Here is a 12891-nt window from a genome sequence, read left to right as displayed (position 1 = left end):
AAGCCCATTTGAGGAATGGAGATTGAAGCCTACAAAACATTATAGTAAAGCCTTTTTTATTTTCATATAAATTTGTTCCTTTCTACTTCTATTTTATTTCCCATTAAATATTTTCCCTAACACTAATGCTTATGAATTTAAATATCAGAGCAGCTTTACAAAAACAAACAATTCTCCCAATATATAAGGAACACAAATAAATGTTACTATCATGGTTTCAAATAACGACTTTTATTTTAGTACATCATATATATTGATACACTTTAATTATTTATTTTCAGTACAACGACAACATAGATTTTAATCTTATATATGACATCTTGCAAATTGCACAAATCACTGACAAATCAAGTAACCCCCTTTCACTTCTAATTAAATTTCCCCCAGCCTAATCCCACGAAGCTATTATAAAATAAAATTGCGTACTATATATAAACAACTTAATTGCAAGCAATTTTGTGCAACTGATTAGGATTATGGATGAAAACCATAATTTATTTCACCAATGCCAGTACTCCACAAGCAATTCATCACTTGGTCATCACAAAGATTCCACTGATTATTGGATTGAACACTTCCTCCCATGTCCCAATCAGACCACTGATAATCAATGACAGAATTCACTGATGAACAATTGGGGTACCATTCTCCACTCTCTCCATTTGATGAGTTCCAAACACCATTGTTCTTGCTTTGATCTGTTCCCATTACATCCACATTCATCTGGCCACATTCATTTCCATTAGGCTCCTCCTTAAGGGTTAAATCATTACCACATGGATTCACAAGCACCCCATTTTCAAACATGTTACTAAGTTTCATGATTTCATCATCAGACCAATGATGATATGGTCCCAAGCTGTCTTCAAGACTGGGGTATGATGCAGCTTTGCTACTAACTGTAATGCCCTCCATTTCATAACAAGCATCCATCATGGAAATTTCTTCACCTTCTTCTCTGTTGCAACTAGGCATTGACTCAAAGGAGTTTTGGCTCAAAGCAATGTTCTTTTCCTCTTCTGTGGTTGGCTTGTTTCTTGAACCGCGAACTCTTCTCTTGGATGTGGCAGAGTTTATAGCAGCCATGTCAATGGGTGGAAGAGACTCATTTAGAGATCTCATGAAGCAATAGATCTTTCTCCTAAGGTGAGAGTTCCAATAGTTCTTTATCTCATTGTCTGTTCTTCCTGGTAAATGTCCAGCTATCACAGACCACCTACAATCAAACGTTCTTGTAAGTTCACATGAAAACAAAAAAGAGGAAAATAACAACTGCAACTCGAAAGTTAAATGGCTTCTGAAAATGTGGATCACACATACATGCATACATAGAAAAAAGGAAAGGGATATAGGAAGGAAAAGAGGGTAAGGGATGGAAAAGTGTCAGGTCCAGCAGGCCAGCCTGTCTAATTCACTAAAATTCACCAGCCAGGTTAGGTGCTTCAACCCACTAACTCCTTCAACTTCTCTCATTTAACCCACCAACCCAATGGGCTATCAATAAGCCCGGTCAGGTTGACTCCTTAGGTCAACATTATTTATTTCTTAAAGAAAATATATTATTGACTTAAGTAATTTGAAATGTCCCATGTTAAAGAAAAGAATGTTTATTGTTAGGAAAAATCATTGGAGAATGTTTATTGTTAGGAAAAATCATTGGAGTCAATATGATTGATATTAATTTGTTTTTAGTATTCTTCAAAATACACATCTATTGTTATTGTTAAAATCAAGTCCACTAAAAGGAAAGTGTATATTCAAATTTAGGCGAAGTTAATAACATACTTATGTCCTTTAACTAAATTTTCCAATTTGAATTATTGTTAAAATAAGAAGCTTAAACTTTTTTTTTGGGGGGGAGGAGGCCTAGTTCCCTAGCCAACTCCTAAACATTATGAGTTAGCCTTCCTAGATGTCTTTGACACATTAAAGATACCGCATTATAAAACAGGATGGGTCAATACTTTGTCACCACTCCTACAAAGGGTGAGAGTAAAGATCAGGAGAATAGAAGTATTTTGAAAATATAATATACTAAAACTAAAAAAAACTTGGGGAATGAAGAGAAAAAATAAAAAGGCGAGGAGTGCAAACAAAAATTCCGCTTAAACAATACAAACCAAACCTAAATGGATATGTTGTGTTTGTACCTACCTCAATACAAATGAAACCTAAGTGGATCAAGTTGGCCCTTATACCCAACTCAATACAAACCTAACCTAAATGGATCATGTTTGCCCTTTTACCTAACTCCGTATAGTAGCCATGCAAACTAAGTTACTTATACAAACCAAACCTAAATTGACCAACTGTCCTGATACCTAACTCTGTTTAGTGACCCTTACATACTACGAGTATGATCGTATAGACAGCGAGCAAGTAATTATTTGCAAAATATTCTATCCAATTAATTTGGGTAAAGTACAAATAACTTCTTTGGTGCTTAAGTTTTTTTTTTATATATATATATATAAAAAAAACATAAGGTTTATTGTATAACGCATTAATCTTTAAATTTTGGATTAAAAATATCTTTGATTTTGTTAATTTTAACTTTTCTTAAATCAAGAGAAAAACACGTTTCTACAAAATATAAACTTGAGTAAAAAATATTTAATAAAATCAGTCCGTAAAAAAATCCATCATCAATGTCTTTCAGTTGTAAGTGTAAACCTATGCAAAAGTTTATATTGTTTTTTTTTTTTTTGTTACAAGTACTTGCAACAAAGTTATATTGTGAAAAAGATGTAAAAAAAAAATAACATGAAAAAGTCCATATTCCGATATTTGTAACTATTTATTATTTAAAATAATTAATTTTTATATATAACTGAAAATGCATATTAAGTATCATTGTTTTTTAAAAATATAATTACATATAAACAAAATACTACTATATTAATACTCTCAAATTTTAATTAATAAAAATATAAAAATTAAGTTAAAAATTATTATTAGTTTTTCAATTTTTGAATAATAAATAATTTAAAATATACTACAACTTTAAAGTAGTAAATGTTGACGTTGTGATAAAGTCATAAAGAAAGAGGAAATGGCTTCTTTTGGTACAGAAAATAAAAAAATATTTTTTTCTGACTGCAAAAGAGGAAATATCTAAGCCAAATAAATGCATACAATTAACTCATTCCTAAGAATTTGGTACAGTAGTTGAAGCCGTATCAAATGCAGTGAATAGGTCCACCTTGGCCGTGTGAATGTAACAGAGATCTACCTAACACCTGCCTCGTTTCTAAAAATCACTCGTGGTAAGTTGTACTATAAAATTAAATTAAACATAACTAAAATTATAAATTATGTTTTAAATTTGATGAAGAGCATATTATTATTGTTGTAAAAAAGTTAGTCATTGTTTTTTCTTTCATTATTTGCTTCACCTTATTTTCGTTACGTTTTCAAAATACTTATTTCTGTTCATGTATATATGATTATAAACTATAAACCATTTTCTTAAAAAAAAAAAATTGCCTTGCATTGTTGATATTTTTTCTGAAGCAGTAGTATATCTTCTTTCAATATCTTTTATTAATCAATTTAATATTTTTATTTACTTACCAAGAAAATTTTCTTATAGGAATTTAGAATTATTGCTTGGCAATGTTATGGTGACCCGGCCATAATTCCTTTGATATTTTTACTTTTTCTTTAGATACATCATTTCATAATTAATGCCACGTTCCATTATTATTATGGTGAGTGTTCGTTGGCTCACAGAACCCGTATGGTTTGTGAGGAATTGAAGAAGGGTACAGTGAAACCAACATTCCCTCACAGATTTACTGTTGGAAAAATATATCTAACTTTCTCTTTCTGTCTCGTTAGTTTTGTCTTGGAGACGAGAGTGACCTCAAACAATCATTGTCGTTCTTTTAGTCAATTGCTAATGTATGACGAAGCATAATTTATTCTTTCATGTGGGTCTTATAGTTTGTCCTAAAAAAACACACTATTAATTTAAGGGATAATTTGTCTTTATTCTTAAAATATTGTGGGACTTTTGTATATGGAAGCAGTAGTTGTCTCCATGTATGTGTGGCCTAGGTCATTCTTATTTCTTTTATTACTAATGTTTTGATTTTAAGTCGGTTGCAATATATATTGTTAGGCTAATTGTTTCAACACTTGTATTAACCTTACAATTTTATTTTTAAAAGATGTCTCTGTAGGTTTTGTTGAATGCTTTTAATTATATCAGGATCGAACTCAATGCGTATAATTTAATTGTAAGTCAATTATCATAAGAATTGTGGATCCAATTGTCTCAGTAGGTTAATTAAGCCTTTCTAGGGAACAATTTTTTAGAAAAAAAATTCAGCATTTGGTATTCAGAAATTATATAGTATAAAGTAAATAATTAAAGGCATTTGATATGAGGGTGCGAAGCATCACCTATTACCAAGAACAGCATGCAACTTGACAATGATCTCTTCTTCCTCAGGAGTGATGTTACCTCTCTTCACGTCAGCTCTCAAATAGTTGATCCATCTCAGTCGACAACTCTTCCCACATCTCAACAAACCTAATTCATTTTGTAAGATTAAAAAAAAAAATTAACACCAATACAACATGAAATCATTAATTAAATCGCAAGTACATAATTCTACAATGTAGCCTACCCAAAAAAATAATTTTACAATGTATGTATATATATACCTGCATTCTTGGGCAAGATTTTCCACGAGCCTTCACCATTTTCTTGAATGTAATCAGTTAAGATTTTATCCTCTTCTGCAGTCCATCTTCCTTTCTTCAACCCCACTTTCTCACAGCAAGGAGATCTCCCCATTTAAAAAAATGTTTCTGATGAAACACAAACACTCACAAAGTACTAACTCTCACACACTCAGGCATAGATTACTCATTAGCTACTACTATTGAATGGATGTGGGAAGGGATGCAACACTGTAGCAGTATATAAAGGAAATGGGAACAATGACATGTGTAGTGGTAATTAATGGTGGATCTGAACCCTTCAGTGAAAAGTTGCACTTTTTAGCAGGTTAAAGTACACTGCCCTTTTCTCCTTTTTCGGAGTTACCATTATAACTAGTTACGAGCGTGGCCACCACAAGATAAATATCATTGTAGTAGAGGTAGTAGTAAACTAGTAATGCATTTTCTCTTTGAGGCCGCTGTAATGTCTGAGCAATGAATGGGAAATATATGTTTTCACGACCCACATCAAACCTACTTTCATAAAGGATAAATATTTGTACACCCAAATATCTATTCAAGACCTCCGGAAGGAAAAAAGAAAAACAAAGATAAATATAGCTATGAGATAAATGATATGATGTAATAGAAAGAGACATAAAAAAAAATAAGATATGTAAATGAAATGTTTAAAATTTAAAAATGTTTAAATATTATTACTCTTTCATAACTTATTTATTTGTTGTTTTCTATCCTTACATGTGGATTAGGGTCAAAATGGCCCATAAGAGCAAATGATTGACATATAAACTATCTTAGGACCGAAAAGTTCTTAGGATCACCCCATAGGCCCATCAACTTTTTGAATTAAAATAAAATATAAAAGTGTGAGTCTGCATCTTTAATAAGAGTTTTTTAACTTAGTTCTAACATCTTTAATAAGAGTTTTTCAATTGAGTTCTAGAGCTCAAGAACTCAAGTTTACTAGATTTATTACTATTTTTGTTTAAGAGTTCTCTACGTTGGAGGTTGAGTTTAAGGAAAAGAACTCTCAAAAATTTTATTTTTATCAAAAGTATTATTTTTTTTAATGTCATTTGAGAGAAAATAGTGGTTCTTTTTTTTTTTTTTTCTATATAAGTAAAATCCAAAAATCTAAATTGAGTTCTTCCATTAGAGGAAAAATGACAAAAATTCTTGCATCCTATGTGACATCATGAGATCTACAAAAAGTGATTCAAGAATTCAAAATGGTTTTCTCCATTAAAGATGCTCTCACATCATTTTATTGTTCATTTCTTTACATTTTTTCCTCTTGTTCTTCAAACAAATAGAGCCTTAAAAAGTAAAATTTAAAAAGTTAGGACAATTTTTTCTTATAGGAGTTATAAGGTTGGTTTAATGGTAAAAGAAAAAGAGAAGAATGAAAAAAAAGGTCATGAGTTTGATTTTCTCTGCTACTAATAGTTGATAATTAATATTTGTCGATAAAAAAGATAAACTTTTCTTGTGAGTTAGGATTGGTTGATGGGCCTTAAATTTAAATTATTTGACCTACTTTTTTAATACTTTGGTCAAAACAAAGTTAAAGATACTTTAACTGACATCAAATTATAAATACTTTAATTGACTTCAAGATAAAGATACACTAATTGGGACTAAGTTAAAGATATTATCCCTAGTTAAAACTCAACAAGATTCATTTTGGCCGCTATAAAAATTAAATGAGACTTATATGTAAATGTTTATTTCTATTCTTGAGAGATTAAACGTGTTTGAAAATCTATTCCGAAAGTAAAAAGTCACGTTAAATACATAAAAAGATGTCATAATTATCCCTTCCAACTAATAATATTTATAGTATTTGGATTAAATTCAATTTTTCCATAATCAATTTTAATTCTACTTTTGAAACATCAAATAGTTACTTTTGATAGCTATCCAAACATAATATAAAAAATACATTATTTTTCACATCAAATATGTCTGATAAGGTGTGACCAAATATGCTAGTTATAACCTTTAAGTATGCATTTTTAACACGAGTTCATATTAACTTCTAGTGTGTTTAAATTCATACTGAAAAATAATTAATTACTTTTTCATGGTATAGACTAAGTAATAAATACTTACTTTTATTTTTTACTACACTACCATAATTTCGAGGAGCAAGTGAAATTAATTGTTGGTGTTATCCAAACACACTATTCATTTTGAACAGCCAGATCAAGGGAAAACTGGGGAAGATAATAATTATAGTGAGCAACCTGATGCATCCGTTCCATAATGACATTTAGTTCAAATGTTTTGACAATTAACATAGTCACGCATAACCCAGCTGGTAAAGGGTAAATATTACCTCCATCCCATTTTGTTTAATGCTTTAGCCAAAAAAAAAAACAAATATTGTCACATTTTTATTGTCATTTTAGAATACTAATGAAACATTAAATATTTTTTTTCTATATCCTTAACCATTTATTATAAAGCTACTTTAACTTTTAAAGAGTCTTTTCATTTAAATTTTCTAAAAAATAAAATGTATAAATTGATTTTAATAAATAAAAAATAAATTTATTTTATCTTTTTATTTTCATTTCTTTATAAAAAAAAAATCTATCCATACTTATATATACGTAGCTTGCTGCTATCCAACAAGATTTCCCTCTCATTTCTCAAAGACCATAATGAGAGGAAGAAAATCTCAAATGAATCCCCATCACCTAGGCAAAATTAAGTTCCCTATTAAACACCCTGCCACCCATGTGCTCTACTTCAGAACATTATTTTGGATCTTCCTCATCACAAACATTGGGACTTCAACTAGCAACAAATTAAATCAGGGAATTGGAAAGGGGAGGTCTAGTATAGGTAGATAATTGAATTTCTTAAGTATGTTAGTTAAGGTTTAATTTGATTATGTGTATGAATTTTTTTTTGTTAAAAGAGATAAAATAGAATTAATTAATTTTCAACTATAGGTCGAAAGATTTTCTTAGTGTAAACAAAAACCAATGACTGCCACCGCTGCATCTTCCACATCCACTACACACACCAACTGTGAAAGAGACCAAGCGGAGCTCCACCTACTATTATATGAACTTGCAAGTTGCAACACCACATTCATCTTATTTTACCATACACTTTCTTTTATATGCACTTATTACATGTGCCTCGTGAACATTTTCACATTGCAATATAAATTTTTTTAAGTAACCCTATTCGAATATTACAACTGCAATATATAATTTTTTCTAGCCAGTACATTACATATAAAATTATTATATATGTTGAGTTGCAATATATATTTTTGCTTATATTTTTTTTTTCTGTTTTCTTATTAGCATTGAATAATTTTATTAAAAAGAATTACAAAGAATATTCTAATCTTTACAAATACGTAGAAACAGAAATTTGAGAAAAATCTAGCATTCAATATTTCTCATCATATCCTCACATAACAGCAAAACCACCCACCCACCCATACCCTCGATTGCTGCACGTACGTACCAGTCATAAAATGTAGCATTAGATATGTTAGCAACCCCAAGTTTGAACTTGAGCTTTTCCAGGTCGACCAAATTAGGGCATAGATCGAAAACAATTAACCAATCTCCACAAGATATTAATGTTATTTTAAAATTTTGCAATTAAATATATTTGTTGAAATTGTATAGGAATTGAACTAAAGAAAGAAGAGAGATCTTGAACAATATTTTTTTTTCCATTGAAAATGACACAAAATATTCACGGTCAATAACTAATTGATTTTTAATGGAAAGGTGATTGATCACTTATAGTTGGATATTTCATTCTAATAATATTTTCTTCTATTTATAAAACTCGATTCAATATTTTGTTTCAAGAGTCAGACTAATGACTTGTCGGTATATTCTGTTGTATATGATGACAAATATAATGAATGTGATTTGAATGGTAAAATGTTAATCATTATTAATATTAATATATGTTTGACACATAATGAAAGAAAAAAATCATAAAGGGAAATTAAAAAATTATAAGATTTTTTTAAGGTACTTCAAATTAATCAATACAATAATAAAATTGAGTTTATATATATATATATATATGTTCTAACCATATATAGTTTTTCTTTTTTTTATCAGTGTGAAATTATGGTTTTCCCAAGAAACTTTGTTTTCGATATATTTTCATAGGAGTATAATTTTTACAAATGTTATAAAAACTCTAAAAAAATATATGAATGTTTTCCCTTTAGTATGTCCTACGCGATTAATGACCGGCACATTGCTGATATTTTGAAAGAGAAAAAAGAATATGTAATTTTTTGCACTATTATTTTATTACAAATTATTATGTATGATAAGTTTGTTGATTTTGATAATAATCTTAAAAGTCACCATAAAACTGATTTTTAATTGATTGATAGTGTAAAATCTTTTACACTCACAATATATAATTGCATATATCCATTAAACTCATTTTGAAAAATTATGGTTAGCTTCTTATTTTGTTGATATTTATTTATTTTTACTTGAGTTTTAATAAATATATATCATGATATGATAGATAATGCTTTTCAAATAAAAATCTTTAGTTTAATATATTTTTTGGCAAAATTTAAATAATGCTTTCCATCAGACTGTGGAATTCAATCAATTAATTATTAAGAGTTGCAAAGATTTAGAATGAGACATGATCATATAGGACATTGAAATGGAATAAAAAGAAAATGACTATAGAGGAATTAATATTTAGAACTGTATAAAGTATCATAATGTTTTTCATAACATACTTTGTCATTTATAAATATATACATATTGAATTGAACCACGTTAAATTATAAGTACAAGAACATATTGAAAAGGGCTGATAGTTGTCTATTATGGAAAATTGAAAAGGGCTAGCAAGTTGTCAGTTATGGACATAAATAATAATTTGTTGACTTTTCAGTTATCTAAGAACTCTTGAGTCTTGAGTTGTCAAATATGGAAATAAATAGGAATTGTCCAGTCGTTATTTTCTATCTCCATCGATCTTTACTTTTGTCATAATATCATATGACCTAACCTTCCTAGCTAGCATCCCGATTTGCACGTAATGGTAAAGGTGAAAGACATGATATTTTTTTCGCCCTACGTACTCTCTGATCTACATAAAGGAATTTAATGTAATTTTGATTGACTCGTGTACAAGTCATCTAGTTTGTTAGAGTAGTGAATTTAATTTGTCAACATCAATATGACCCTTCATTTGGCAAAGCATTTAATAGGTTCACATGCCATGTTGACGATAACCACCAATGCATAAGGTGAGAGATATGGCTGTGTGCTAACAGACTTAGACCTAGCTGCTAGAAGATTGAGAGTGTACACCGTATGTTATGGGTACCAACAAGTTTTTCAGTGGCCATAGTAGTATTTAATTAGTACCAATCTGTAGTAAATGCTGTGCTGAACGTTTTCTTTGCATAACATCTCAGTGGCCATGGTGTTTTAAGTACCAATCTGTTGTAGTAGTTGCTGTTAGGAATGTTTTCTTTGTCCAAAGCAAAAGGTGATGGTGAATGAATGCATGATTTAAATTAAGGAGAAACGTCCACGCATGCAAGTGTGTGGAACAAGAGGTATATAGTTAGTATGATTTTTAAATTACAGTCTCCAGTCATTATTGCGAACGCAATATAAAAATATTTTGATTTATCACAATCGCATTACAATCATAATTACAATTGTATTTTTCTATAATTATTCGTAATATAAAAGTTTTATATAAGTTTTTTGACTTTACCGGCATGGTAACTGCAACCACGGTTTAAAATCGTGATAGCCAGCAATATGGGGAGCCATTGGAATATGCATGGGTGTCTCCTATTTTTTCTATGTGATTCGTTCCTTCAGTTTGAATTTTGTGGCTTAAAATGTACCATAAGACATAATACTTGAATAATTTTTGGCTGTCCAATGGAGTTGGCTATTAACTACCAATGTATACGAAATATGGACACAAGAGGCTGTTAGGTGCAATTGAGTTGTTTTGCCGCTGACGGATGGACAGTACCAAAGGATACAGTGACATAAATATGTAATGTCGATTAATATTTTAGGCCTTGTCCATAGAAAGTTAAAAAAACTTGTCGGTTGAGGCTATTTCAGTTCATATATAGTTCCTATTTTAGCATGAGAAAGTCCCACAAAAATAATGACAAGAATTATTTTGGTAGACTTTTTTTTTTTTTTTTACTATATCATTAATAAAGAATATTTACTGAGATTTTTCTTTTTTAATTATTTTTTTATTCACAAGACTTAAATTTAAAATCTTATTTTAGGGAACTCAAATTAACGCGTCTTATTAATTATTCTATTTTTGTAGTCTATGAGTACATAACCAATTAAAGTGAGAATGAGGTGAAAAAATTGTTTCCAAAATTAAATGTTTACACGTAAGATTTGTCATTATTCGTGCTTAGTATTTTCATATTGTTTTTCTTTTTGGTTTCTGAATTAGTTATCAATAAAAGAAGGTTTAATGGTAAATTTTATCATCTAATTTTTATAATTTTTTGAATTTTACCATTTAACTTTTATTTTTGTGAATTTTATATTTACCATGGTTGACATGTCAAAAAAAATGTTTAGCCTTGGTTTGGTTGTGGGGAAAAAAATATTGTTCATGAGAAATTTTTCAAAAAATAGTATGGATCTCACACCTCTTTCTCTCTACTTATTTCAAATATTTAATCTCAATTATCTTCTATTCTTTTATCTTTCACACAACTAAACTCACCCTTAAGGAAAAAATAATACGACATAGCTTTATTATCAATGTAATGATAAAATGCATAAAAAAAATTGGATGGTAAAATTCATAAAATAATAAAAATTAGATGATAAAATTCATAACAATAAAACATGGGTGGTAAAATCTATAAAATAATAAAAATTGAATGATCACATTAGTGGTAAAGCTTGGTTTTAGAAACAAAGAACTAATTGAGTTCTATTCAAAGACATTACAACTAATACCTAGATATTTAATCATGTGCAAATTACTCTACAACCTTAGTTCCACTTTTCAATTGAAGTATCTCTTAGGGCTTTGCTTCGCAGCCTTCTCAATTTTCAACAATTTCTTCAACTTTCATTTGTTTTATTAATCACAGCCTACATCCTTAGGCAAAATTTCTATATATACAGCCTCCATTTGGTCCAGATTTTTGTTTGGATAACAAAAACCTCTCCTAACATAAACCGTTACCTTGGCTGCACAGTCATATCAACTTGTAGAGCAGAAAAATCTAAAATTGGTTTTTCAAATTCACACCGCAAAATCAATTTTACATGAACAGTCAGATAACATTTTCTTACGTGAATAGTGGGAAACAGTGTTCAGTAATAGTTCAATTGTTAATATTTTACATTCTAGATAATTGAAAATGTGAAATAAGATGAAATAATGTATATTTAATATATATATATATATATATATATATATAACTAATAACTTTATCAAACAAGGGCATTTGGTCTAGTGGTATGATTCTCGCTTTGGGTGCGAGAGGTCCCGAGTTCGATTCTCGGAATGCCCCCTTTTAAAATATTTTGTTCCTCACGCAAGAACAGCAACTGTAGCTCTGGCCTCTGGGTTATATTCTTCTAAAGCCCAATCTAATAAAGTATTTTTTCTTTTCAAAATTGTTCAGTTCATTTATCCATTTTTTTTAAAAAAAATATTTAAGATAGGAATTTGATTTTGTTGTGATGAAATACATAATAAAATCGCGTTTCTATTTAAAAAATATGCATAGCAAAAACACAATTTTATTGTGAATTTCAACGTAATCACGCTTTTGTGAGGAGTGTTTTTAGAACTCACAATGCATAAGGTGGGAATAGCAATTGTAAAGGTGGGAATAGCAAAACCCTTTTACGGAGTCAGATCAAAATTACATAGACCATAATAAATCCATCTAGATTCGAGAACTGATTAGAAAACATTTTAATGTTGGTTTCAAATTAGTTTACTTCTAATCAAATATGTAAAATTAAGAAAACTTTAAAAATAATTATTTTATCCATTTTTAAAAGATAAAATATAAATTTTAAATATTTTTATTTACTAGTATTTTGTAAATACAAGAATCTTCAATTAAAGTCAATTTTATTATTTTTCAATCAAGAGAAAATTTCTAAAATTATTTTTTTAATCCACAATAGTGGTCCCTTCTTTGTATTC

At 29.2% G+C, this 12891-nt stretch overlaps 1 protein-coding gene and 1 non-coding gene across 2 annotated transcripts; one reads left to right on the top strand and one right to left on the bottom strand.

The window, feature by feature from the left end:
* Nucleotides 1-220: 220 nt before the first annotated feature.
* LOC114367363 (transcription factor MYB13-like) lies at nt 221-4903 on the bottom strand. Its single transcript, XM_028324528.1, has 3 exons — nt 4672-4903; nt 4408-4537; nt 221-1216 (listed from the first exon to the last, which is right to left on the bottom strand). Exons 1-3 carry the CDS (start codon nt 4802-4804, stop codon nt 475-477), a joined length of 1005 nt encoding a protein of 334 aa, XP_028180329.1. The 5' UTR covers nt 4805-4903; the 3' UTR covers nt 221-474.
* A 7269-nt stretch (nt 4904-12172) lies between these two features.
* TRNAP-UGG lies at nt 12173-12244 on the top strand. The gene has a single exon. It is a non-coding gene; the product is annotated as a tRNA-Pro (tRNA).
* Nucleotides 12245-12891: the final 647 nt, after the last annotated feature.

Source organism: Glycine soja, chromosome 9 (genome assembly GCF_004193775.1).
Source record: "Glycine soja cultivar W05 chromosome 9, ASM419377v2, whole genome shotgun sequence".
Taxonomy (NCBI): Eukaryota; Viridiplantae; Streptophyta; class Magnoliopsida; order Fabales; family Fabaceae; genus Glycine; species Glycine soja.
This window is presented reverse-complemented; position numbering and strand designations above follow the sequence as displayed.

Coding starts and splice junctions, on each gene's coding strand:
- LOC114367363 (XM_028324528.1), bottom strand. CDS start 4,804: ATGGGGAGATCTCCTTGCTGTGAGAAAGTGGGGTTGAAGAAAGGAAGA. Junction 4,538..4,671: donor AATCTTGCCCAAGAATGCAG/GTATATATATAC, acceptor AAAATGAATTAG/GTTTGTTGAGATGTGGGAAG. Junction 1,217..4,407: donor CATGCTGTTCTTGGTAATAG/GTGATGCTTCGC, acceptor GTTTGATTGTAG/GTGGTCTGTGATAGCTGGAC.